General features: G+C 33.8%; 1 protein-coding gene and 1 long non-coding RNA gene across 3 annotated transcripts in view; one reads left to right on the forward strand and one right to left on the reverse strand.

Annotated features, from left to right (window-relative positions):
• LOC149807040 (uncharacterized) overlaps positions 1 to 14,970 on the forward strand; it is a 92,692-nt gene extending 77,722 nt beyond the window's left edge. For both annotated transcript variants that reach the window (XM_089961041.1, XM_089961033.1), the window contains exons 15-16: positions 6,787 to 6,972; positions 8,122 to 14,970. In XM_089961041.1, coding sequence (XP_089817167.1) covers positions 6,787 to 6,972; positions 8,122 to 8,135 — 200 coding nt within the window. In that variant the 3' untranslated portion in view covers positions 8,136 to 14,970. The remainder of the gene's footprint in view (positions 1 to 6,786; positions 6,973 to 8,121) is intronic.
• The window catches only part of LOC149807041 (uncharacterized), a 53,251-nt gene extending 35,840 nt beyond the window's left edge, over positions 1 to 17,411 (reverse strand). Inside the window, exon 1 of the long non-coding RNA XR_016421671.1 lies at positions 17,328 to 17,411. This is a non-coding gene — a long non-coding RNA (uncharacterized LOC149807041). The remainder of the gene's footprint in view (positions 1 to 17,327) is intronic.
• Between the last annotated feature and the right edge of the window lie 10,072 nt (positions 17,412 to 27,483).

Genomic DNA, 27,483 nt, shown 5'->3' on the forward strand with positions numbered 1-27,483 from the left:
AGAGCTGATCACGTTATAATGTGTTTGCCTGTCCATCTTTTCCCTATTTCTGTACAATGATTTGAGATCTCCAGCATCTACTGTTTTCCATACTTTGTAAATAATTTGATTTTGCGCAAGAAAGAAGCCTTTCAGTTACAGGGTCAAAAAGACAAAGGACAAAATCACTGATACATCATGTATCTTGAGAGGATAGGACCAATCAGTTTTCTGATTTTAAATTTCATATAAGAATGCAGGAAAATGTTTGGACCACTTGTATTTTTTTAAACACCCCATAAGCCATAGTAATATTTGGGAGCTGGACCACTTACATTTTCTGTAAATCTTAATATTCTTGATTTCCTTCTAGGCAACATTGTATTTTCTTCACTGTGATTTGAGTAGAACACAAAGAGGCTTAGATATAGGGCCTTAAATGAAAATCAGTAAACATCACCAGATGTTTTGGCTGTATTCCAATATCAAGCAAACTACAACAGGATGAATAATTTAAGATCACAATAATAAGGGTGCCCTGGGTGGCCAAGTGGTCTAAAGTACTTGTCACCTCCGTGTGCATGGGTTTGAGTCTCAAACTGAGCCAATGTGGATATGTGAGAAAGCTATCCAGCAGGTTCCCATGAGTCAGTGATTCTTCAAATACCTTACCCAATCATAATACCTTTGGAGAACTACCACTACCTCACAAATCCAACCCTCCCAAATACTACTTTTAGCTTAATGGAGCAAAGAGTTGTATGCTGACCTATTTGGCTGGTGGTCAGTGATCTCCCATTACATACAAGACTTGGCGGCACAGTGTAAAAATATCCAAGTTAATACTTCCACTCATGGCAAGAAGCAGGCTCTCATCACGAGATACCTCGCAAAAGCCAGAAGCTATGTGGAAGATAAACCACTACAAGTTGGAGGAGTTTTTCACTTCTAAGGAAAGTATACTCCATCTATACTCCAACTTTTTCTCTCAATCATGACAAAGTTCTGCCTTTACAAGTTGACACATTTTGTCACCATCACATATTTAGGTACTTGCACAAAGATCCTAAGCAACTTCACAGTCAGTTCATGCTGTACTTATTATACGTGCAAGTCTCTATTGCTTATATAACTCCTATATATTTGTAATTCCTTTACAAACGGGTACATATTGGCAAGTTCCTATCCAAGGTTTTTATAGTGTCCAGGTGCCAACTTTAATGTGGTTCCTTGTATGGGCAGCCTTTGTGCCTTTTTCCCTACAAGTATTGCCTAATAATTGATTTTATGGCACCTGCTGTGTTCATATCTATAACAGTGCCTCAGTTCCCTTTTAAGTGAATGTTTTAGATGTGTAATATAGACACTCGGGTACATTTCTGTGTTTCGTCCATTCTGGTTGGACAAGTACAGGTCAGTGCTCTATACATGGTTTATTCAGTCACCTCCTGTGAATGTATGCTTCTATTGGTGACTCTTGAATCATGTTTATATGCATAAACTTTAAATCATATTTATCTGCACTGAGTTGCTCTCACATGTAGCCTATGCAACTTGACAAGTTAGGTTCGGGCTTAATTATTGTGTGCATGTGTTTATGCTCTGAAGAACTCCTTATGTATGTATAACAGCTCCAATACCAAAATAACCACAACAGGACTCATCATTTTTGGAACTCCCCCTACCTTGCCTCCTCGGGGTCCAACTTGATTCCTCTTTCAGAATGGGACAGCTAACAAACAGTCAAGTTCTCTCTCATTAAGCAGACATACAGACAGTTACATGGATCAAATATACCATAACCCATCACAACTGATGATCCTAACAATATCCTCCTGACACTGATGGCCTATCTTTTGTTGCGACCGGCCCAGGCCATACACTAGGGATCATGAAGGGCCAAACATCAATATTATGGGCTCAATCAATAACAGCCCGGCCTTCCAGTATGTCGAATCTGACTTTGCAGACATGTGCAGAGAGACCAGTCTAGCTTGTACCACTTCATGATACTCATTCAGCATGATACCATGAGTAGATGCTCATGCCTCAACAGATGTCACTTCGCAATTTCTCTACACTCTGCCACAAGAACAGCCTCTTCACCAGGTAAGTCTCATGCATTAGAGGGGACCATAGCCTCACTCCACACAACCAAGATGATGTTGCTTGTTCTACCAGTACCATCATCTATTCTACCCTACATGAGGGCATGGGAAGATTCTGTCTTCTGAACCTCCATTGTGGATGCTTTTCCACCCCCTGGAGCTTTGTACTCCTTCAACAACTCCATCAACAACATGCACCAGCACTCAAGCATCTGTTGATCTTACAACGAACAGAAGGTTCTGACTTGAGTTATGTTCACAGACTGGGAGAGTTTCGTACTTTCTGGCCCACCTTCATGATCAGTTCATCAAGGGTTCTAAATTTGCACTCCCACTAGCTTTTCATTCAGAAACCCAGCATTGACAGTTGAGGATGACGTAGCCACACTCCATAAGTATGGATTGGATGGCCTTTGTTGACACTGTGCAGTTAGTGAGCAATATTGTTACCATGAATTCGTTGTTAGTCTTTGTTTGCTCTGGCTATTTTTGAACCAATGGAAATGAGCTTATCTTCTTCCACTCAGAATACCTCGGGGCATGCATGGGTGTCTCAGGCTAAGAGCTTGGCCTTTATCCTGTCTTCTGTTTAATGTACTGATGGATGAAATACACCAACAGGCCATAAAGAAGACACATTTCCCTCTCTTCCACAAGTACAGCATTGATCCAGGGATAGTGAAGGAATCAACAAAAAGGCCCAAGGGACACTCATAGGACATGTACCTCTGAAAGCCATCCTATTGAATCTCCAACAATTTCATATCATATAGATATAGCACTGAGAGAGTTCTATCACTCACTCCACACCATTTTCTTAGTCGCAATGGCAAACAACTCTCTAGGCCTGGTCATCAGCCTAAGCACCCTCAACCCATTTATCCATGCCCCTTGGTTCCCACTGGAAATACAACAGTGCATTTTGAACAGTATCCATTAGAGAGACATTGCCATCACACAGGGTTTAGACAGCACATACTTCTTGTCTCTATTCATAAGACTCTCAGGACATTCCTGCAATCCACCTACAACATTGTCTATCAATTCAGGGCACTCCAATTGAGGCTCAGCATTGGGCCGCAACCTTCCACCGTCTGACAGATCAAGTAATGGTGCATGTCCAGACTATTTCTATAGCAGCAACATCAATATACCTGGAAAACAACCTGCAGCAACAGTGAGTTAGCTCTAACCAGTCGTGATAACCCTTGCTATCAATCTGGACTTCTCATCAACAAGGAAAAATCCTTGTCCAGAGCCCCAAACCTGTACATCTATATCATCTCAAACATGCCCTCAGAATTAAACATTTTTACAACCTGTTGTGGAGAGAATCGCTCAGGCAACGGCCCTCCACTCCATAAGCATATGAAGTCAGTGGCACAGTTTCACCCAGTGGTATGCAAAGGAACATGTCTTTCCTCTCCAGGCATCTATACCACAGATAGCTAACCTACTCTGGCTCTTTGAAGAGAGCAAGTTAATGTCAAGCAAGGTCCAAGGTAAACGCTCCATGCTGACACCTTTCGTCATCATAAGAGAGTATATTAGACAAGCCCAGGATTTATTTGACCTTCTCACCAACTCTATGTTTATACGACCACAGTAACCGATCTTGGCTATTAACCAGGCTGGATAGACACCTTCTGAACCTTTTTTATTGTCATCTCTAGTCCCCTTTTCATACAAGACCTACTTTCTCATGGCATTAGCAACTGCAGGCATAATTAACTAAATATATTCCCTATCAGCAGACCCAATTTACATAAAGTTTCAACAAGACAGATTAGTCTTTTTCATGATGGCTTCCTCTTTCATCACCGCGAACCATCTCTCTTCCACCGGTAGCTAAACTTTTATCATGAACCCTCTGTCTCATCTGAGCACATCAACTAAAGGCCACCTACAAGATCCAGTCCAAACTTTCAGGTGACCATTAATACGAACAGAACCAATGCATTAAGGGAGATCACTCCTCTTTCTGCTTCTCATAAAAGTACAGGAGTATCGATTGGAACAGAATATCACATCCTGGAGTAAAGGGGTTATTCACTCAACATATAGGGAATAACCCCAGCTCAATGAGCTTTTTATGCACTTTGGCCAAAGAGGTTCAAGCAGTTACCATCAACTTACCATCAGATCAGAACTGTTCGCTAACCAACATCTGTCAGGCTGTGGGATGGATATCAGTGTCCACATTCTCTTGCTTTTATCTCCGAGATCTATCGTCCCAGAGAGGCCAATTCGATTTGGTAGGGCCTATATCCACAGCTCAACAGATCTCCCTTCCAAATCAATTGACAGCTTCCATAGATGCAACCTCACGACTTCCAGTGGATTTGCAGGGAGAAATTTCTTCCCTTTTGAAGCCTTGCCCCAACAGATGCAGTCTCCTCCAGTCAGATTACCTAGGAGCTGTCTCAGTACCTTAGGGGAAGGGAGATGGTATCTCCAGCCTAAGGGGATGTACCTCCCAAAACCTCTTATCTATTCTCCTAAGGTATTATGATTGGGTAATGTATTCAAAGAAGAATCCAATTTTTCCTAGTAAAATATGTTTCTTCGAAAATACTTACCCAATCATAATGCACCCTGCCTGCGGTTACATCCATAGGGAGCTTGCATTCCACTCCAGTAAAAACCGGGATATTCTTATACTGTGCCGCCAAGTCTTATAGGTATGGGGAGATCACTCTGCCTGACTGCCAAATAGGTCAGCAGATAACTTTTTGCTCCCTTTAGCTAAAAGTAGTATCTGGGAGGGCTGGACTTGCAAGTTAGTGGTAGTTCTCTTAAGGTATTATGACTAGGTAAGTATTTTTGAAGAAACACATTTTACTAGGAAAAATTGATTTCTCCCGACATTTTCTTGGGTTCTTCCTCATCCTGTTATACTGTTTGTCATGTATAGCCTATTGTGTGCTTAAAAATGTTGTTAAACCCACAACAACAACAACAAAAGTGTTAATAGCCCAACTCTCACAAAAAAATATATAATACTCTGTCTGAAAGAAGAAAACTGGTTTCTGCATAATAATATGGGATCCACCTCATGAACTGGACCATACTTTGCAGATGTCTTGTATATGGGTAGGAATGAAGGTTCATAAGGTCAAAGGTTGGTTCTACATAACAGCCTTGGACTAAATTTTATGGAGGGTTAACACATAGGTTGAAGAAAAGCCTGTTGATTTTAGGATCAGGTAGTCAAAGGTTAATGTGGTTGAAAAATTACAAATGCGTTCTGAACAGGAGTTTCAGTTCTTGACTGTTTACATTCACCAGAGTTTATGGATGGCTTACACTTAGTGTAAGATAAAAGTCTGTCAATTTAGGCATCAAAAGGTCAAAGGACAAGGTCAGTGTGACTAATAGAAGAAAAATTGTTCTTGCATAATGACTTTAAGGTATCTTTGCTAAAGCTTGTGGAGGGAGGGTTATGCACTTGAGGTATGTAAAAAGCCTTTGTTTTAGAGTCAAAGTTTCAAAGGTCTGTGTCAGTGTGACTCAAAAAGAGAAATGGGTTTAGCGCTACTGTTGGAATTCCTTAACAAAACCTTGTGGATGGATTGCATTTTGGGTACTCAATTAAGTTGTAAATTTTGGAGTTTGTGGCCATTTGTCTAGATGATGGAAAGTTTAATTAGAAAATAATGGTTTCTACTGATTAAGTAAAGTACAAGACCACATTGCTGGAATTAAGACCCTTCTAGAGAACTATGAAACAAGGGGTGGGTGTATAATATACTGCTCATTGTACTCTTCTTCTGGAATGTTCCAGCTATCATTGGAGTAGAGCTGATATTTCATATATGATTGTAACTGGATTGTAGCAAATCTATTGAATCAGTTGTTGTTGTTGTTGTGGGGTTTAACGCCATTTTTCAGCACGATAGGCTATACATGGCGTCCAGTATTAATGGTGGAGGAAAACCCCGGAAAGAACCACCGACCCACGAGAAGCTACTGGCAAGCTTTCTCACATGCCCACATTGGCTGAATCTTAGACTCAAACCACCACAGACAGAGGTGAGATGGCAGTGATCTGTAACGAAGAGCGCTTTAGACCACTCAGCCACTAGGGGCCCCTATTGAATCAGATGTGCCTCTGACAGTGTAGGCTTTTCCATATTGAAAGTAAGTGCAACTTGAGACATTAGTGATTAATTGCTTAAAATTAAAATGTTTGGCTAACTTTGAATGCATTAAAATTGTTCTTTGTGTATATTTTTCAAATTTATAAATTTGAAATATGCAGATACACTGCTTATAATGAGCTTTGATCATCATAGTGTGAAAAATGTTGTTTTTTTGTGTGGTGAATTTCCTGAAATTTTCAATTTAGAAGAAATATTTTTAAAATTTAAAAGTACTAGTAAACTTGCCGCATAAAGAGAAATAGCAATATATGACTTGTTTGTAAATTACAGAATGGAATGTCGGTGGAACTAACTGATTTGAAGAATTCTTTACAAGCATTCTCTGTCACTTCTAAAGGTTATTTAAGTATTGGCCATTAAATGTTTGAAAATCTGAAGCAAATTAATCTAAAATAAATGTTCATAGTTTATTAGGACTTGTGATTGCAGACATTCACAGTCTGAATGAAGTGGTTAAGGGTATTCAGTATACTTTTTATGCATTTGTGACACACTTCTGTAGTCTCTAGTATGAATAAAAATCTTGCTATCTGCAGATCTTGAGAGGAAATTCTTAAATTGGGATCAGGATGGAACAGGATTTGTTCATTATGACACCTTACAAGATCACCTTGGACCATTCACTCCAGATGAAGAAGAACTGAAATTGTTTGACTTTAACCATGACGGACTTTACAGTTTGGATGAATTTAAAGTTGCTTTTGGATATGCTCAACCACCAGGTAAGATTTTGTGTGTTTAGCTTACCTGGTCATTAACTCATTCAGCCCCAGAGATTTTTGCCATTTTTGCCTGAAACGGGGGTAGGAAAAACATTTTGGAGGTTAATTCTAAATACATCTGCTTCCAAGAGTTTGCATTTACACAGATGACTAGTTGTACTAGAAACGTTTTTCACTGGCTATTTGACTCGTGCATATGCAGAAGGGTAAAAGTTGGAGTACTTATTTCTTCTTTTTTTTGTGCTTCTTGGACCCATCATTCTCATGTGCTGGCCACTTCTTACTCCCAATCCCCAACTCAACTAATCCTGCTTTTTGCAAAGGTTCACCTGTCTGTGTGCAGTTTAGACCAGTCTGCCTTAGATCACGGGCCAAAAAGTCTCAAATCTGGACACAAAATCTGATCCCAACAACAGGCAAAATTTTGGTGTTAAAAAATTGGGTCTTAAAAATTACATTCTTCTCTCTGCATTTGATAATGTGAGTAGAAAGTCCCAATTATTTGGTATCATGATAGAGCTACATCTGTCTGCTTTTTTGTAATGCCACCCACTTTGTTGTATTTTAAATGACCTTGATGCTACAGAGCTCGGAAGTAGGATACAGTTTCATCACACCTACAGGCAGGATTGGTGCTGAATGAGTTAAGGCAAATTAGCTTATGGCATGGTCCTTTGTTCTTCTTATGTCATCTGTTTTCCATTCACAGTTGCCATTTACATCTTTTCAAAAACCAGTTACCTGAATTTGACCAAAATTTGCCTCACAGCATCCTGGCATGGAGGCGTTTCAAATCTATCCAAATGATGCTGATCCACCATCAGATTTGGTAACCATTACTAAACATAGCAAATGGTAGACTTCTTGATCAGCAAATTTAGTTTGAGGCTTTATATTAAGATCTGGACCTGCCTTGATTTGAGGAACAAAATTTGATGGAGTTCTGGTCCACTGTAAGACTTAAATTTTTGTCATTACAGTTTGAACCAAACCATCTACAGTTACATCATACTGTCAGGGATATTAATGTAATATGGACACATCTCAAGTTTATACATGGTCATTGATATGTACAGACATTATGAGAAGATTTTTAATGTTCTTACATCAGATCATCAGTAGATTGCATTTTTGCCTTTTTTGTTTCAGAAAACACCAATTAGAGGAATCATTCCATATCTAAGATGGAAGAGGGGAAGATTTCAGGACAAGAATGTAAAGAATGAACACGCAAGAAATTTGATTAACAAAGCTTCATAGCACTTTAAAGCATCAAACTCCAAAGACAAGAGGAGAGCTTGTGTGTGTAAATGTATTTGATATGGTCACAGCTATTTATAAAGAGACTTTATAAGTTTGATCACATGAACCATATACTATGCCATTAGTTGTTTGTGTATTACCCACCAATTGATTCCTGATGTCCTGTATTATACTGTTGCGCATGGAATCGTTGGCACAGAATCTTAAATAGACTGATTGGGGGGTGGGTGGGGGGATATCAAATGTATATATGCTCACTTTTAAGTCCAGTCCAAGTGCAGAAACAAAAATCCAGATTGCATAATATATTGGAAGATCAAGGTATATGTTGTGTGTTCCACTGATTACTCTTAATGAACTGTATAGGTCTCAGATCTGCAGTGCATTATGCGATGGCAGTTGGAGTTGGATCCAACTTGTACGTGAGTAGTATGGGAAGTGAATTTTTGTGCAGCATGGGTAAGGTATATGTGATTCAGACATTTAGTTTATTTGAATGTACGACATGTAAACTAAAATAAACACCATGAAACTTTAGCACTCTCATGAATAGAGACATATAATGTAAAACAAATAATGTAAACTAATTGAAACTTTAGCACTCTCATGAATAGAGACATAATGTAAAACAAATAATGTAAACTAATTGAAACTTTAGCACTCTCATGAATAGAGACATATAATGTAAAACAACTAATGTAAACTAATTGAAACTTTAGCACTCTCATGAATAGAGACATATAATGTAAAACAAATAATGTAAACTAATTGAAACTTTAGCACTCTCATGAATAGAGACATAATGTAAAACAAATAATGTAAACTAATTGAAACTTTAGCACTCTCATGAATAGAGACATATAATGTAAAACAACTAATGTAAACTAATTGAAACTTTAGCACTCTCATGAATAGAGACATAATGTAAAACAAATAATGTAAACTAATTGAAACTTTAGCACTCTCATGAATAGAGACATAATGTAAAACAAATAATGTAAACTAATTGAAACTTTAGCACTCTCATGAATAGAGACATATAATGTAAAACAACTAATGTAAACTAATTGAAACTTTAACACTCTCATGAATAGAGACATAATGTAAAACAAATAATGTAAACTAATTGAAACTTTAGCACTCTCATGAATAGAGACATATAATGTAAAACAACTAATGTAAACAAATTGAAACTTTAGCACTCTCATGAATAGAGACATAATGTAAAACAAATAATGTAAACTAATTGAAACTTTAGCACTCTCATGAATAGAGACATAATGTAAAACAAATAATGTAAACTAATTGAAACTTTAGCACTCTCATGAATAGAGACATATAATGTAAAACAACTAATGTAAACAAATTGAAACTTTAGCACTTTCATGAATAGAGACATATAATGTAAAACAAATAATGTAAACTAACTGAAACTTTAGCACTCTCATGAATAGAGACATATAATGTAAAACAAATAATGTAAACTAACTGAAACTTTAGCACTCTCATGAATAGAGACATATAATGTAAAACAAATAATGTAAACTAACTGAAACTTTAGCACTTTCATGAATAGAGACATATAATGTAAAATAACTAATGTAAACAAATTGAAACTTTAGCACTCTCATGAATAGAGACATATAATGTAAAACAAATAATGTAAACTAATTGAAACTTTAGCACTTTCATGAATAGAGACATATAATGTAAAACAAATAATGTAAACTAATTGAAACTTTAGCACTCTCATGAATAGAGACATATAATGTAAAACAAATAATGTAAACTAACTGAAACTTTAGCACTCTCATGAATAGAGACATATAATGTAAAACAAATAATGTAAACTAACTGAAACTTTAGCACTCTCATGAATAGAGACATAATGTAAAACAAATAATGTAAACTAATTGAAACTTTAGCACTCTCATGAATAGAGACATATAATGTAAAACAAATAATGTAAACTAATTGAAACTTTAGCACTTTCATGAATAGAGACATATAATGTAAAACAAATAATGTAAACAAATTGAAACTTTAGCACTCTCATGAATAGAGACATAATGTAAAACAAATAATGTAAACTAATTGAAACTTTAGCACTCTCATGAATAGAGACATAATGTAAAACAAATAATGTAAACTAATTGAAACTTTAGCACTCTCATGAATAGAGACATATAATGTAAAACAAATAATGTAAACAAATTGAAACTTTAGCACTCTCATGAATAGAGACATATAATGTAAAACAAATAATGTAAACTAATTGAAACTTTAGCACTCTCATGAATAGAGACATATAATGTAAAACAAATAATGTAAACTAATTGAAACTTTAGCACTCTCATGAATAGAGACATATAATGTAAAATAACTAATGTAAGCACCTTGATACTTAAGCGTTGGCACAAATAATAAAAGAAGTTTAACATATAGCAACTTACATGAAGTTCTGCTTGAGAGAAAAAAAATTATGTCATAATTTCTAGTCTTCGACAAAAGCTACCATCCAGATTTTCATATTTTAAATGTGGAAGTCAATAAACACCAGTTGTTATCTGCATATTACACACTATATTAGATAACAACTATGTCAACTTTCAGTACAGAGAGCTATAAAGAGTGCAAGACATTAAATGTATGATTCTGGTATGTATTGTGTGTACTGTGCTGATGTTAAACATTCAGCCCCACACAATGCATTGCTAAACTCATTTTAATGACTGGAAAAGGTAGTTTTTTATACATTTAGCACAAATTTTCTAAATTTATTTTCAGTATTCATGTGATTTTGCTTTCTTTATACTTACCTTTGTGTTATGAAACCATGTTGTAATTGTTTGTGCTGAAAGAATTAGGAAATTTAAATTAAATTCTTGGGTCAGAGAAATCAGGGAGTATTCTAGATGAATACTGTATATCAACTAAGTGATAACTGTTAAAGGGACTGTTATCACTCTTTTTAATACAAATACTTATTACTTCAATCTCACATTTTTGTAATGCTCTTGTCTTTATTTGTCACATGTCACTGATTTAAGATTTTGTTTTAATCCTTGATTTTTGTCCTATCTCAATTTAGTAGTACAAAGTACATAACTGTATCAAGTATTGGCAGTGTAAAGTAGCACTGAACTTTTTGTTAAGTTGAATTCATGATGCCATAATTTCAGACAAGTCTTACATCAGGGTTTTCATCAATTAAAATGTAAATGATAGGACTTTTTGTTGTAATAAGCAAATAACTACATTCGCAGAAAATAACTTTTCCTTGTTGGCTTTCTTAGGCAAGTGAGCCATGTTAATATTTGTACATTAAACCCCTGTATTTGGATTGTTCATTTATCTGAACTATGAACCGGTTTGTTAGATCGCTTTGTTCTTCTGTGATAACTTATATTATTGTGTGAATATCTGATTAATAGAATCACGTTTATTTTACCTGTTCTGATTTTCATTAATATCATTTCAGTCTGAACTTACCTAAATTAGGAATTATAAGTCACCGATTCCTAACTTTGTATCTAGAAAGTCAGTTAAAGGTGCTCTGATTAAAGTACTGGAGGAACATACCAGAATAAAAACATTCTTGCAAGTTCGAGTTTTACTTAAGCATAAATTCCAGATGTCTTGACTCAAAATTTTAAAATGTGTTTATTTGGTGAAAAATGAGCTCTTCACGAGTCTAATTACACTTATTTATCCTGAAAAACTAATTTTGTCAAGAAGGAGAGTTTTGTGGCAGCATTGTATAAGCTTGAACAAGTCTAGACATGGAAATATGTTCATGAAACAGGGACTGGCTGAGTGGTCTAAAATCACTGTACAGGAATTAAATATACACTTTGTATTGAACAACTACTGTCATCAGCATGGAGGTTCTGTGGCAATGTTGTATACTGTTATTTTTGTAAGTGAAAATTAGAAAACAAATTAGAAAATGATGCATGCAGACTTTATTGCTTTTATTTTGCCATGATTTGAATAAATGCATATCCTAGTTGAAGATTGTAAACTTTGTGATAAATTGTTTTGGATTTAGTATGAAAAATTTTCATTGTATCTTATTTAATGTATTTTGTATAGAAACTTAATTTAACTTTGGCATGCATAAAGTGACTTTCCTGACATTGACATCTTCCAGGGTAACAAGGTTTTTGTAGATGTTGCAGATTTTGCTACCTTAAAATTTAGTATTTTTTAAGGTAGCAATGAACATTTGAAGATTTCCTACCAAATAAATTGGCAGTGGCTATGTTTGTTTGAGGTTTAATTAAATCCTTTTCCAGTGGTATGAAGATGATGTCTTGATACAGCAGTAAAGGGTTTTGAAATGATGTAACACATCTTGCATTGCACCATAAGTACTTTCCTCAAGAAAGAAGTCATTATCTGATATATTAGTCCTTAGATACAATAGTTTCAGGTAATAAGCTTTGTATCTTTTTGTCATAGTCAGTCTGTCTTCACATCACAACCTACCCTATATAAAATTGCTGTTTTGTTGGGGATCTTTGATGTGTGATCAAGTGCCATATTCAAGAAACTATGTATGTGTGTGCATGCATGCATGCATGTATGTATGTATGTATGTATGTATGTATGTATATATTTTTAAAAGTACATCAGCACATTAATGGTTATATTAATGCGGAGTAAGGTTAAGTATTATCAAGTTATGAAAACAAATTCAAAGGCACAGGAGAGTAAAATGCTTAAAATACAATGTAAATTTGTTTACATAAATTGCTTTTTTACCCTAAAGATTTAAAAGACCTCAGCAAGAACAACTTCACAGGATGTATCATGGGGCAAAAAGGTTGCCTCCATTACTTTGCTTCTTACAGCATGCAGGAGCGCTCATTATGCTTATTCTACATCCGAGTGAAAACTGATCTGTGCATCAAACTGTAGTCTCATGTAAAGGCTTGTAAATTCAATGCTTCTCTTGCATTGTTGTTTATCTTGTTTTTATCTGTATTGTTACTGCATTTGACAAAATCTCTGCGAGTCAAAAGTGCTTAACTTAGTTAAAAAGTAGTTTTGCAGTGTACAATGCCAATTTTTAGAGAGGGGATGTTGTCTGAAGAATCTGCCACAAGTTATATTTAACTGGTCTAAACGGTTTCAGTGACATATATGGTAACTTAAGTCAAGACATAAGACAGCTTATTAGACAATTTCAAATCAGATTTAAACTTCAGAGATTAGGATTGCTGGATTCTAAACTGAAATATAATCTAGACTTGAGTTCTTTTGGCAAAATTCTATCCAGTCTTGCTTAAAATGCAGATAACTCAAGTTAGTCAGAATTACCTACAACCACCATATCTGTGTCTTTCGTCTCTACCCCACCCTGCCACTTTAATAAAAATAGTCTAATCATCCCTATTACCTTGATTGGAGTTACTTCCCTTTTGTTATGAACCTTGGATGTTAATCATTGAATTTAAGAGACGTCATCAAATTGAAAACTATCAGGTGTCATCACAAAGTCACTAATATTATTCTGTAATTTAATTCTTGTCTTTATATTCTAGTTAAGATATAGCTTGGCCATTTGATTCACAATTCACATTTTTCTGTTATTTATATTTGCGTCCTCCAGCATGATACATACATATTTTATGATATGACATTTTAATCCTTTTTGTTCATGGCTTGAATATTGCTTCAATTACATGATGCTGATGCTGACTACCCATTTCCACTGTAATATCTCCCTCAGATCTTTTGTAAAGAAAATATCAGTGGTCTTCAAATAATCTTTCACATTAAATTAAGGTTTTCAGGGCAGGGGAGGACTTTCTTTTAGAGTTGGAGTAAAGTTTAAATTTCGTTGTAGAACTCTGAAAATATGATTAAAATTTTACAACTGAAGTATTGGTGACCTGGTCTGCAACATAACTTTTGAATTGTTAAGATTCACCACTGGAAACTTCTTGATCTGTTGTTTCGGTTTGATTTCTTCATAAAGAAATAATAACACATTTAATGCCATTTTTAAATCCAGGGACATTGCTTTTATTATTCTTTATTTCCAAAAGAGCCTGAAAGCAAAATAGTTGAACTAATTGTGTTGCCATCTTGAAATAAAACAAAATATTATTGTTATTGAAAAAGTGCTGGAGAGTGTAGATCAAATTTGTATACTATGAAATGCACCTTTATAATTATGTTATCTTGAATATTATCAATGTCAGTTTTTTTTATCTAGTTTAGTGGTTCCTAACCTGTTGGTCACAGACCCCCAGGAACTGGATGGTCATTCCAGGGGGTCTTCAACTAACTAAATAATATATCTCACACATGTACTACTATTTTTAAAATGTATGCATTTGTTGTTGTGATGAATAAAATGTGCATTCATAGACAATGGTTTCAGAGTTCATAACAGCTGTTTCTCATTATGTAGTTTCTCAATTAACAGAGCCTAAAAGGTACAACTATTAGCATGCAGGGCTCTACAACAAATTTTTAAGTTAAGAAGAGTCCTCATACTTAAGAAGGTTGGAAACCACTTGTCTAGTTAATGCCTTAAATTTAATATGTACCATTAATTAGTGTGCAGTCATGTAGGTGTCTACAAATGCATTTGTTGCTGTTTGTGTAAAGCCATTTTGCATAATTTTAAGATACATGTTGAATTATTTGCATCGAACTACATTCATTTATTTTTGGATTTGAATTTAAATTATAGAGATTATAATAAAGATGCTATGCATAGAGAGTTGTATTTTGTTTTTAGGCACTTCCCATCCCATATCACCATTGTCCATGAGTGAGATAGCCATTAAGCCATTTGGACAATACATTTTTCTCCAGGAGTGCAGTGATCAGTGGTTTGTAAGTCACTCTCATGACAAGAAGGATGCAAGCTCATATCCTGTTATCACTGGGCAGGTCACTTTACTCCAAGTTACTTTGCGTGATAGAAACTTAAATGTGTTGTGCTGTTAAACACTAAACAAACAATACATTTTATACTATCTTACAAATGAAGGTTGACAGAAGATGACTGAAAAAAAGAGATACTAAAACCCCACTTGGGAGGTAGAGCTAAAATTTCAACTATGAATAAAAAATATATTTCATATACTTTAGTGTGACCAATGCTGGTTTGATTCACCCCCTCCCCTTTTCCCTCCCAGTTAAGGTAAAGTTCTTAACATCAATGTTTATATGATAGGGTAAGTATTTTAGGAGAAACAGAATAAAAAATTATTTATCCATTCAGGTTTTCTGCCAAGTACAAAGTGAGATTCTGGTGTACACCATTTTTGATTGAGCTTATTCCCTGTACAAGCTGAATGTTTCACTATAGTGAGAATTTATCCAAGAAAATGGTATACACTATTTGTGCTACATAGTTTTATCCCCAGTTCACAATGAATTGTACCCCACCCCCACCAGAGATAATGAACTATAAAGGTTTTGAAGTGCAATATTAAAACTGAAATATTTTACAAACAAATCTAATGTATTTTTTGAGGCAGGTATCATTCTCATGAATTTGATGAATAGACAACTTTTCCAAATCAGACACCTGGTCATGAAGGACACATCCAAATCAAACGTGTTTAGAGTGAACACCTGCTAATAATGGACAGATTATGGCAAAATGATTGACATAAATAAAGCTACAATTTGTTACTTTATTCACTGTGTTCATGTTACTTATTAGTTTACTTGTAAGATAAATACTTTTTATTCTTCTTGCCTTTCCACACCAATACAGACATTGATATATTCTTCAACATCCATTCAGCACACAATCATATTAGATGTATACTGACATAATTTTACTTAAATAAATCAAGATAAATACTTCCATACTAGGTTTGCAAATGCCACAACAGGTGAGAGAACTAATTTCAAGCACCTTTAATACTACTATAACTAACTAGAAAATAATTTAAATGTATGAATAGACAGAATTAGAACAGAAACTATTACTCCAAGATCTAGAAATGCAGTTCACAGATATGTAAATAAATATTATTTTGCTGTGGTAACAAGATCTGTACAACGTTTTAATGGCACTCATCCTTATTTGAAGATCATCATTACAAGCGCTTGACAGTTTGAAGTTCAATAAGTCTTCTGAACTGAGCTACCCAGAAGATAGGAGCATCTTGTGTATAACATTTTTATGACACAGCCTCATAGTATATGTAATATTGGTGGAATGGACGACGGCTGTGAACACTTACTTAACATTTTACAAAATCTGAAGAGGAGAGAGATAAGTACAAGGTAGATGTTTGACAGCATTTAATACATGTATCAACCTAGAGGCCCCGAGTGGTCTAATGCGCTCATTGTTCCGGATCACTGCCATTTCACCTCTGTCTGCGTGGGTTCGAGTCTCAGATTCGACTAACGTGTGTACGTGAGAAAGCTTGCTATAGTAGCTTCTCGTGTGTCGGTGATTCTTCCCGGGGTTTTCCCGGGTTCTTCCTGCAACATTTATACTGGCCGCCACGTACAGCCATTCGTGTGCTGAAAAATGGCGTTAAACCCCACTACTAAAAAGGTATCAACCACATACCAAAACGGAAATAAAACAAAATGGAAGAAACCAAAAGTAACTGAAATGAAAGATGTTATTGTGTTGAGGTAGGTGACAATTATTTAAAATCATTTTTTTTAGGCTAGTACAATATAACTTGTGCTTGATGGTGCTTTCAAGTAAATATATAAATACACAAATAAAAAAGCAATATAGTCTAAAGTCTAACTTGGATGACATTGAAATAATGTATACCACCGTGTCAGGTCATTCTGAGCAACGATACGTCATTTTTGTAAACATTGGATCACGTGTTGTTTTTGGTCGAAAATCCAACTTGTGTCAAGAAAGAAAGATCGTCCTTTAATTAAGGAAAGTGATATTCATAAAGTGTAAAAAAAAATATCTTACACGTTTCTCCTAAATGCATATGAAAATGTGATTTCTAAATGTCAACATGTAGACCCACTCCATGACCATCTCGAACTTTGTAACCGAGCAAAACATATTTAATATTTCTCTTTTAGAGTCATACAGAAAAATACATTATTTAAGAGATAGAAATGTTTACCTTAGAACAATACCGCATCTTAATCCAAGTTTCTAATTTTGCAAGAATTTGTCCCACACCTACTTTATCGTCTGTTATCCAAGTTACCGCTCTAACCGATTCTCAAGAAATTCCTCCTCTATAGTCTGTTTCTAAATTCTGTAGTAATTTTGTTTCCATACACAAGACCTGTAAACACACTGAATTATATTAATTGTTTTTCCTCTTCAGCATAATAGCTTATTTTTTTAAATAAAATGTTGAACTTATGTTAATATTTTTTTTACAAGATCGGTTTATTTTGCTTAATACCTCTTGTAAAATCAGCAATAAATTTGACCTAGTTCCTTGGCTAAAATGCTAACAGAAAGAGTCCAAAGGAAATTATTTCATTTCCATAGCTCCATGCAATAACATTTCACCTTTTCAAAGCCATGCGTAGAACAGGCCGACATATCGCGAGTCATGAAAACACAGGGGTAGTATCCTGTATGTCCAAAATTAGTATTATTGCCTCTTTTGAAATGGTCATTGAAGTAATTTTTTCGTAAATCGGTCAAATTCGGTATGCGTTTTGCGCCAATATTGGTGAAGGAAACCTTAGATGCGCAGAAAAGCCTAACAGCGGTGTCTATCGTGCATATATGTCACACGCATGCATGAGAGGTAATGAACACAAAAAATGGGTGTTAAATAGACATGTGAAAATATATTATGAAGTTTAACTCCACCAAACAATATATATATATACACACATACATATACATACATACATATATATATATATATATATATATATATATATATATATATATATATATATACACATACATATACATACATATATATATATATATATATATATATATATATATATATATATATATATATATATATATATATATATATATGTATATGTATGTATATGTATGTGTGTATATATATATATATATATATATATATATATATATATATATATATATATATATATATATATATATTATCCCTAGAAGTAAGTATGATATAAGTATGCTTTTTCAGAGTGGGAATTTTTTAAAAATTATATTGGTTTTCCCTTTGTTCAGCTTGTATTGCATAAATAAATAAAACAAAGCTTGTGGTACTCTCATATTGCAAATAATCATGACTATACTTTTATTCAGAACTTGCATATAACACTAAACAAACCGTTTCAATGAAGAACAGCTGTGATTTATTGCAAAAAGTATGTTTATCAGTCAAGAAATTGCATGCATTAGCTCACTTTTAAGCAAAGGAAACCTGCTTTTCATTTAAGTTTTTATCTGCTTGTGGTCCATTTTGATTTCATTTTGGTTTGTTTTGGTTCGTTCTGGTAATTCAGGCTACCAGCTCAAGATGAATTCCTTACATAGATTTATTTAAATTAGTTAAGAACAATAAAAAGTTGTGCTAACCAAAGAAAATATGGATACTAAATGTTTTTTATGCTGTGGAGTCGGTCGTTAATACTCCCGAAAAAGAAGCTGTTTTTATTTATCAACTTGTTTGCTCCATGTCATAATATCTTTTAAATTATTATCCTCCATACGTTTTGTCTACCTGAGTGATAAACATGTCTTTGTATGAACTGAATTGTGTCAGTTAATTTAGCTTGATCACGTAAATTTGTACAGTTATCATTGTGGTTTACGTCAGTCTTTATTGTTTGAATTAGTGTTACATCTTTATCCCTGTTTTTTTATTGAAAGGTAAAACGAACTAACTAGTCTCTCAGAGATATCTCTATCTTCATGAAACTAGTTATATAAAGTGGGAATGATGTTACAGGCTCATGGTGAAAGTCTGCCATTTTCCATCTTCATCTTTAATCCTGATGTTTCAATATGTTGTTTGAACTCCTCAGTAGCGTCCATTAACATTGTTCGTAATAAGTCACTATAAACGAAAATATAAAAACTCTCACAACCATTTTTTAACAAACAGAGACTTCGTTGAATCCTTTCAACTTAGCATTCTAAATGGAAAAACGCATGGTTTAATTACTCGGAGTGATTTTAATCTTTAAGGTCTAGTTCAAATATTTAACATCAATCACTTCTTCATTGTCGCCATTTATAATCATCTCCTCATTGACTTTATTTGTTTACATTTGAAGGTTGTTAAAACCATTAGGTTTTAAATAACCATCGTTTCAGTAGTATCGTTTAAAAGGTTCTGGGTATGAGTTCGTCGCAAATATTGTAATACCCAACATCAAAATCTACTTATTTTTTGGGGGTAGCAATTATGTGGATAGCTAGTTTCTGTTGTCAGTTGGATTCATGAAAGATTTCTTTCTCAAGTGGATCATCGTGTAATATCATCGCAGTAATACATTTGGTACAACCTTTCTTCAAGATATTGAATTTGAGTGTAATATAATTTTTCATTTATTATGCAAGAAACAGCACTATATAGTTGTTCTGCTTTTTCAACAAACATTTTAATAGGAAAAATTAAACTGGCTACATTTATGGTTTTTTTTTTTTTTTTTTGGTAATTTGTATCCTTCATAGATAGATTTTCCATTATGACACCACATTCCAACAATTATCTTACCTCTTTCTCCTTCGAATTCTTCCCCTCTTTTTTGAAGAAAAAAAAAACAAGCTGCTTTTTTGTTTTGGGGGTTGTTGTTGTTTTAATTTTTCAATGTAGTGACTTTCTGTATAATTGTTGTTATTTCCCTTATTATAATTTTGTCTCTTTTATATATATCCAGTAATGTACTCGTCCTGAGTAACTCGTCTTCGTCGATGATTTCAATATTTTTGTTTGGTTTGGTTTTTAATACAGAAATGTTAATTTTATTTGGCCCAGAAGTACTCGTTTATTGTCAAAATAAAGGTTGTAACGTTCAAGCAAGTTTTCGTCGTCAGAGATAATGTCTTGATATTTCAATTGTGGTAAGTACTGTTATGTAAATATATTTCTCATAACTCGTGGTACATGATTTTGTCTAACGTTTGTCATTTTTATTCATGACTTTAAATTGTAATGATTATTACTAATAATATAATTATTAGTAAATATGTTTTACAAGCTTTTGGCTTTTTCCCATTGGATAGGTCCGTCAGGTAGTATCTTGAAAGAATTAAATTAACTCACAATGGAACGGTTAAATCACGTTAGTTATGCTACTCTGTTGGAAATTTGCGATTTGTCACGTAGGTAGTAGTAGCAAAGTACATTTTCACCCTTTTGACTAGTATATAAATACTTGTAGTTGGACTATTTTGGTAATTCTTATTTCCTGTGTTCCTGTTGTAACACCAAGTTTGCAGGCTATTTTATGTTGTATTTAGATATTATTTGAAAGGAAAAACATTTGTTTGGATTTTTCATTGGAAATAGAAAGTGTTCATTAGAATATAATATTATTCTGAAACTACTGTTAAGTATTCAAGTTCTGGACAACGCCATTTCACAACATTACAATTTTTGGCGGTCCGGTACGTCTCCGATTCTAAAATATATACGGCATTTTTCATTCTTTTGGACTTTAATAGAACTTTTTCGGGATTATTTTGCATTCACTTCAAACGTTCTTGTGACATTGTTATTTATAACCTTGTTTGCTTTTTCATAACCTTGTTTGCTTCTTCTTCTTTCTGTTCCTTAGTTTATGACCGCAGAGTCGTAATACTACCGAGTAACAATTGTGCGAAGTTAAAATATTAATATGCTATTAGGTAGTCAGTTATGGAATGGCTAAGAAAAATTTCAATGATTAGCCTTGCATCCATTCTTGAAAGAGGGCCCTTTCTAACTTCAATAGTTTCTTCAAACTAATGTCGTAGAATACCATTAGATTAATTTTGCCTGATAAATAGTGTTAATGATGTTAGTGATTTTGTTTTGTTTTGTTGCTTTGTGTGTGTGTGTATGTGTTGGTTTTTGTTGTTTGTTTCAGTTGAGATTTGTAAACATGTAAAAGCATTCCCAAACTGTCTACTAAGTTCAACATTACGTGGATTAGTTCGAGTTTGTGAAATAACATTTCCAGGTTTTTTTGTTTGTTTTTGGTCGGGGATTGGAGATGTTGCTTTGTACCTAACTTCACGTTTGGGCTTTATTCCCTTTCCATTTATTTGCAAAGAATTTAGGTAGATTAGAAAAATGTTAGTTGTAAGCTGACATACAACTTTAGTTTGACAATTGAAAAATAACTCGAAATTTAATTGCATAAATCAAAGCAATGGTTAAAAAGATATATGTATTCATAATACCTTCTGAAGACGAAATAACAAATCGTTATGACAAACGTATAATCGTCAAGTCTTTTTTTCCGTAGTTCTGATTCGCATAATAAAGTCGCATAAAATTCAAATAGTCATAATATTGCCTGTCGGACCTATAAATGCATATATAGCAAAGCAATCCAATAAGCATTTATTTAATTTCCATTTTGCTCCCGTATTTTGCTTTTCAAAGTCTTAGTGTGTCCATGAAAGACAACATTTTCAGATTCTTTATTTTATTCTGACTATTTTAAATTAATGTCATAACTAGCACTCCGTGCAGATGTATTTTTCCAATTTGCACAAACAAAAACTCCAGATGTATTTTTCCAATTTGCACAAAACAAAACTTCCGAGAAGTATCCGATACCATTTATATACATGCAAAAATCTTTTAATTCATTCGTAAACTCTATAGTTTGTCGATGTGCTAGTCAGTTATCTTACAGAATAAGTTATATATTGCAATGATTTGGAAATTTATGCAACTTTTACAATGAGAAAGAGTTTGTCATATTTATTTACTTCTCGTCCATATTTACCCATATTTTTCCGATAATTTGTCGAGTTAACCCCATTTATCACAACTCTACACCGTTCCTTTCTGTACTCTTCAGTTTGTTTTTAAATGGATCTATGCTGTTGTTTTGTCTTCCATGTATCCAAATTATTTTTCCAGTTGTGAATTGTCCATTTATAAATGATAACACCGTGTTTCACATACGTGACTAAGGAATGCTAAAGCACAGTCTTCAACGCACGATTGTTTCAATATATATATATATATATATATATATATATATATATATATATATATATATATATATATATATATCCGAAAATGGTACATGGTGGAGATTCTCATTATGCAGTTGACAATCCTACAGATGACGATGATGCTGGTGGTGGCGGTGGTGTATTATATGTTTAAGTTCAAACAGTAGTTGATCACATTGTCAGTATGTTGCTAATGGTCTTCCAGAGCAAAGTATTTCACAACAAGTGCATTTGCTAGTGTTTCATTCCATATTCTCGACTTATACACAGTGGCTATAAAGGAGGGCGATGTGATTGATGTATAATATCAATCGGAAACAAGTAATCTCACAATCAAAATTAAATTACTTTATTATAAATAAAAAAAAATCTGTGTGAACAGTTTGAATTTCGAGGTACGGCAACATCAAAGTAGTGATAACACTTAGCACTCCAATACTATTGCAGATCAAACTTGGAAAGGAGTTGACGGCGGAAAATGAAACAATGGCGTTGAATACCTATTGCTGGGATATTACTCAGGACCTACTGTAATTCAGTGACGAAATAATTCAAGAGGAAACAGAGATGCAAACAAAAGACAGTATCGTGTTCCTTGATGAACATTTAAGAGGAACTGAAATTTTGACTGACAAATGCCACATAATAATTCAACGAGAAGAACTTCCACTTGAAGTGAAAATTTTATTCACTACATAAGAAGAATGAGAACGAAAGTAACTGAAATTAAACTATTTAAATAAATGGTACAGACAATATTAGAGACACTTAGGTATAACACCTTTCAAAATTCAACAGAAGAAGAAAAGAAAAGAAAAAACACTAATTAAGGAATTGGAAAACAAAATAAAAATATCAGAGATGTAAAGCTTAAGTAAAATCGAGGAAAATAAAATCGTATTACAATAGTATAAATGATCAAATTAGGGAGATAGAACAATCGATAGCTATATGTCAATATGGAAAAACCGTAAAATGAGGCTTGGTGTATTTTCAAAAGATAAGTAAATTTCAAATTAATGAAAATAATAGAATTTAAAGTTTAAAATCTAACAAGCACAACACCTTTATCCATATCCCAGAAATCAATTTATTACTAATGCCAGTCATGACATGACAGATATATTTAATGCGAAAAATATAAATAGATGGTTAACGTACAAATCATTAAACAGTTGTGAATAATGTACGTTGTAATTTAATAGCGAAGATTTAGGGTCAACATGTGGATCATCATCTAATATACAATTCTGGAAGAATAAGCTAAAATAATCATTGTGGATGGCAACAGCTGGCTGTAGTATATCATATTGGCATTTAACATATAAATATGCCTTTTTTTTTACAGTTGTTTACCATCTTCGTTTAACTTTTAGGTATGATAGCTGCTGTATGTATGTGATATAGCCGACCTGGTGAAAATAAATGTAATCCAATCAACTATAACATTGATTTAAAACAACAACAAAAAATGGGGGGTGGGGGGGGTGGAGGATTTGCATGTGTGTGTGTGTGTTAGAGTACATATGCTTGTCTATTTAATTTAAATCAAAGATTGGCAATGTTGTTCAAGCCTTGTTTGAGAAGGTGAAAAGATTATTCTTTTTGGAGCAAGTAAAACTGGAGCATGCGTCGGTGCATGAGTATGTGTTACAATTGGAGGAAAAACAATTTTTTAATTAAAAAACATTATACAAAATTTGAATACTGAGAACGATAGCTACAATAATCATATATATATTTATATTATGGTGACTTTTCACTAACTTTTAATTAATTTGTAAAAAAAAAAATTCTCTGAATGTATGCACTAGATATGTTAAATGTCCAACAATTTGAGTTTCAAACTTTTCCAACGGTGTTTTGGAATTTAATAGTTTCTGTTGCATCTGTTTCCTTGCCGGTGTTTTTACGTCACGTATTTGTTTTTTTTTTTTGTTTTTCTTTTTTTAGATGATCTTTTTAAATTAAAAAATGTATGCAGCATCTACGTAACATTTTATTTCTCTTTCTCCTCTTTTGTAAATAATGTCTGCTGTTCAGGTGGATGTTCTCTGTTTTGATTTCTTTTGCGATAATCATCTAGAAAATTTTCTGTTTCTTCATTTGCTGGTCAAATGATTCTCTACTATCTGCATTTTTATATCTCCGGGAATTCTGATTGTTTGCCTTTTTGTATAATAGTATATGATAATGGTTGTTGTAAATATATACCAGCAGTTAGTACTTCTTTTTCTTGCACTCTAAAGACGCCACTTTCATTTGTTTTTCCTTGCTCTGAGTTAAGAGGCAACGTTTCGTCTTTTTATTTTATACTTTTAAATGTATTTTTGTTTTAATTCTCCGCCTAAACTTTGCTAATGCAAGTTGTTTTCGTTAATTTTTAAATGTGGTCTAATTATTTGTTTAGATAATTTGAAAAATAATATATTTAACTTTTGCCTTGCAGCTCTGCTGAATACCAACCTTAGTGTTAAAAACTCCTGCCCCTGGGGATTGGCACACACTTTTGCTGAATACCCACCTCAGTGTTAAAAGTTCTTCACCCTGAGGATATTTGGTTAAGACCCTCAAAACATAGCACCCCAGGGGAAGGACATATGTTCTATAACAAATTCTTTTTTCCCCTCATTCCATTACGAGACTTTTCTATGTATATTTATTCCGCACACTTAAAACTGAGTAAAGTTTCTTGCATGTCATCCAGATCATGAATTTTGTTGTAATGTTTAAATCTCTTTATTTTTACATGTTTCACGTACACTAGAGGCTGCGTCGCGTTTCTTGTATGTTAGCCGGACAGTATACTTTTATTAATTTATTGGCATGTCTGATTTTTTCTCTGTTGAAATATATATTAGATCTGCTTTTTCAGTAGCGGACTCGAGGCGTTGAAGTAGTTCTCAGTTAGATGTAAAATTAAATTCCGATGAAAGATTCGAACTTCTGGATTTGAAAGGCTGTACAACCCTTATACCATTTGAAATATTGTACAACCCTTATACTGTTCTCGCTACAGTCTTAATAAGGCTGCGAAATTCCCAAAATGAATAGCGTGTCAACAGACAGCATTTGGTATTGGTCTTAATGTCGCCTTTAGCCAGGCATGATCCTGCAATTCCACAGGCAACGCCAATGCCAAATTAATGAGTTCCATGACCATCTGTCTGTCTGTGTTGTAGTATTCATTACTTTAATATCAACATATATTATTAGTATAATTATTTAAGTATAGTAATAGTAACGATTGTGGTATACTAGTGTATAAGTACATTCTTGGAATACTTGCTCGGTGTGATGTTTGTTTTCGTCTGTTGGGCATGGGCAAATTCTGTGTATAAAAAAGATGTATAATCAAAACAAGACTTTGTTGCTTTTTCCGCTATATATTTTTTTTCCAGTTAAAAATATTAAATACATCCCTTGGTTCAGAAATGTATGGTGCAGTACAAGTTAATATGACCGCGCCTTGATCCATTTATTGGAGTTTTGCGTTTGATATGCTTTACATATTTCAACCTGCTTCTTCTTCGCACAACGCACAGTCAAGAAAATTGGTATATATTCCTAGTGCCCACAAATGTTGTCTTGCATCTATATGAAATCATTAATGCACAAAACATAAGTGGTCTAATAATCATTCGTTTAAAATGTTAAGATCGTAGAATATAGCATATCTGCAGTCTGTATAAGATTCTTTTGTTTGATTTTGTTAGTTAACACGTCATAGTATTAAACTCTATTTGTGCTATCATCCCTTCTATCCCGTTTTCAATGTATCCAACATTCTCCTGTTCTTATATTTTAAACATATTTGTGGAATATCTGTACTTAATGTCCCTACACCATAAATAGTTACATTTTTAATCAAATTATTCCAGCACGAGTACATGCGCTTACGGTCCTCCGACATCAAGCTGCCTCCTAAATGAACAATGTTTGCAACGTTCGTATTTGTTATCCTTCAATCCATTTCGTTTGGTGATTTTTTTACTAACACAATTATATCATTTTGTCATCTCTGTTTATTGAAGTAGTAATAATTCAATAACATGGCAGTATGGCTACTCTAGAGTAGTGGATATATTGCATAGCATGGCAGTATGGCTACTATAGAGTAGCGATATACTGAATAGCACGACAGTAGGGACTACTCTAGAGTAGTGGATATATTGAATAGCATTACAGTAGGGCTACTTTAAAGTAGTGGATATATTGAATAGCATGACAGTACGGCTACTCCAGAGTAGTGATATATTGAATATCATGACAGTATGGCTACTTTAGAGTAGTGGATATATTGAATAGCATGATAGTAGTGCTACTCTAGAGTAGTGGATATATTGAATAGCATGACAGTACGGCTACTCCAGAGTAGTGATATATTGAATAGCATGACAGTATGACTACTATAGAGTAGTGGATATATTGAATAGCATGACAGTACGGCTACTCCAGAGTAGTGATATATTGAATAGCATGACAGTACGGCTACTTTAGAGTAATGAATTTCCCGATTCTTGTGATATATTTATATTATAATTTATTACTCGTATTAATTGTTCAGAATTATAACACAAAAACGAAGTTCGAAAGAATGTGATGCGAGTAACAAAAGAGGTGTCATTACAAATCAAGGGATACAAATATCGAGTAAATGACTTTTAAGAGTCGTTTTTAGACTTTTTATGATTACGTAAGCCAGCCTTAACTTACACTGAATACTATTTTGAATTTGCTGATTCATATATGATAAGTTTTTCTTCTCTTCTTTGTTTCTTATTTTAAAATCTCTCCATAAAGAATGTGCAGTTCTTTGCTAGTTAATTATATGACAGAAACATTATAGAAATTGAATAGAAAATGGCGTGGCGATTAAAAAATTTAGCTTGATACATCATGTTACGGGCCAGCAGATGTGACTATGTTCCTTTTTTCTCTGCACACCTGTGTCAGGTGTAATAACAAAGGTAAATCATTTCTGACTTAGGCGGCGAGCACATCAATCGCCTGTCGTACAGTTGAGTGTCTCGTACCTTTCTCCAAACAATGACCCGTCTTAGAGTTCATCAACTTTTCCTTTTTGCGACAGCAGCACTTCAATGCCATTCAAGCTTGGGTGTGTGAAGTTCACTTTA

This window comes from Sinohyriopsis cumingii, chromosome 1 (genome assembly GCF_028554795.1).
Source record: "Sinohyriopsis cumingii isolate HCF-2022 chromosome 1, ASM2855479v2, whole genome shotgun sequence".
NCBI classification, from domain to species: Eukaryota; Metazoa; Mollusca; class Bivalvia; order Unionida; family Unionidae; genus Sinohyriopsis; species Sinohyriopsis cumingii.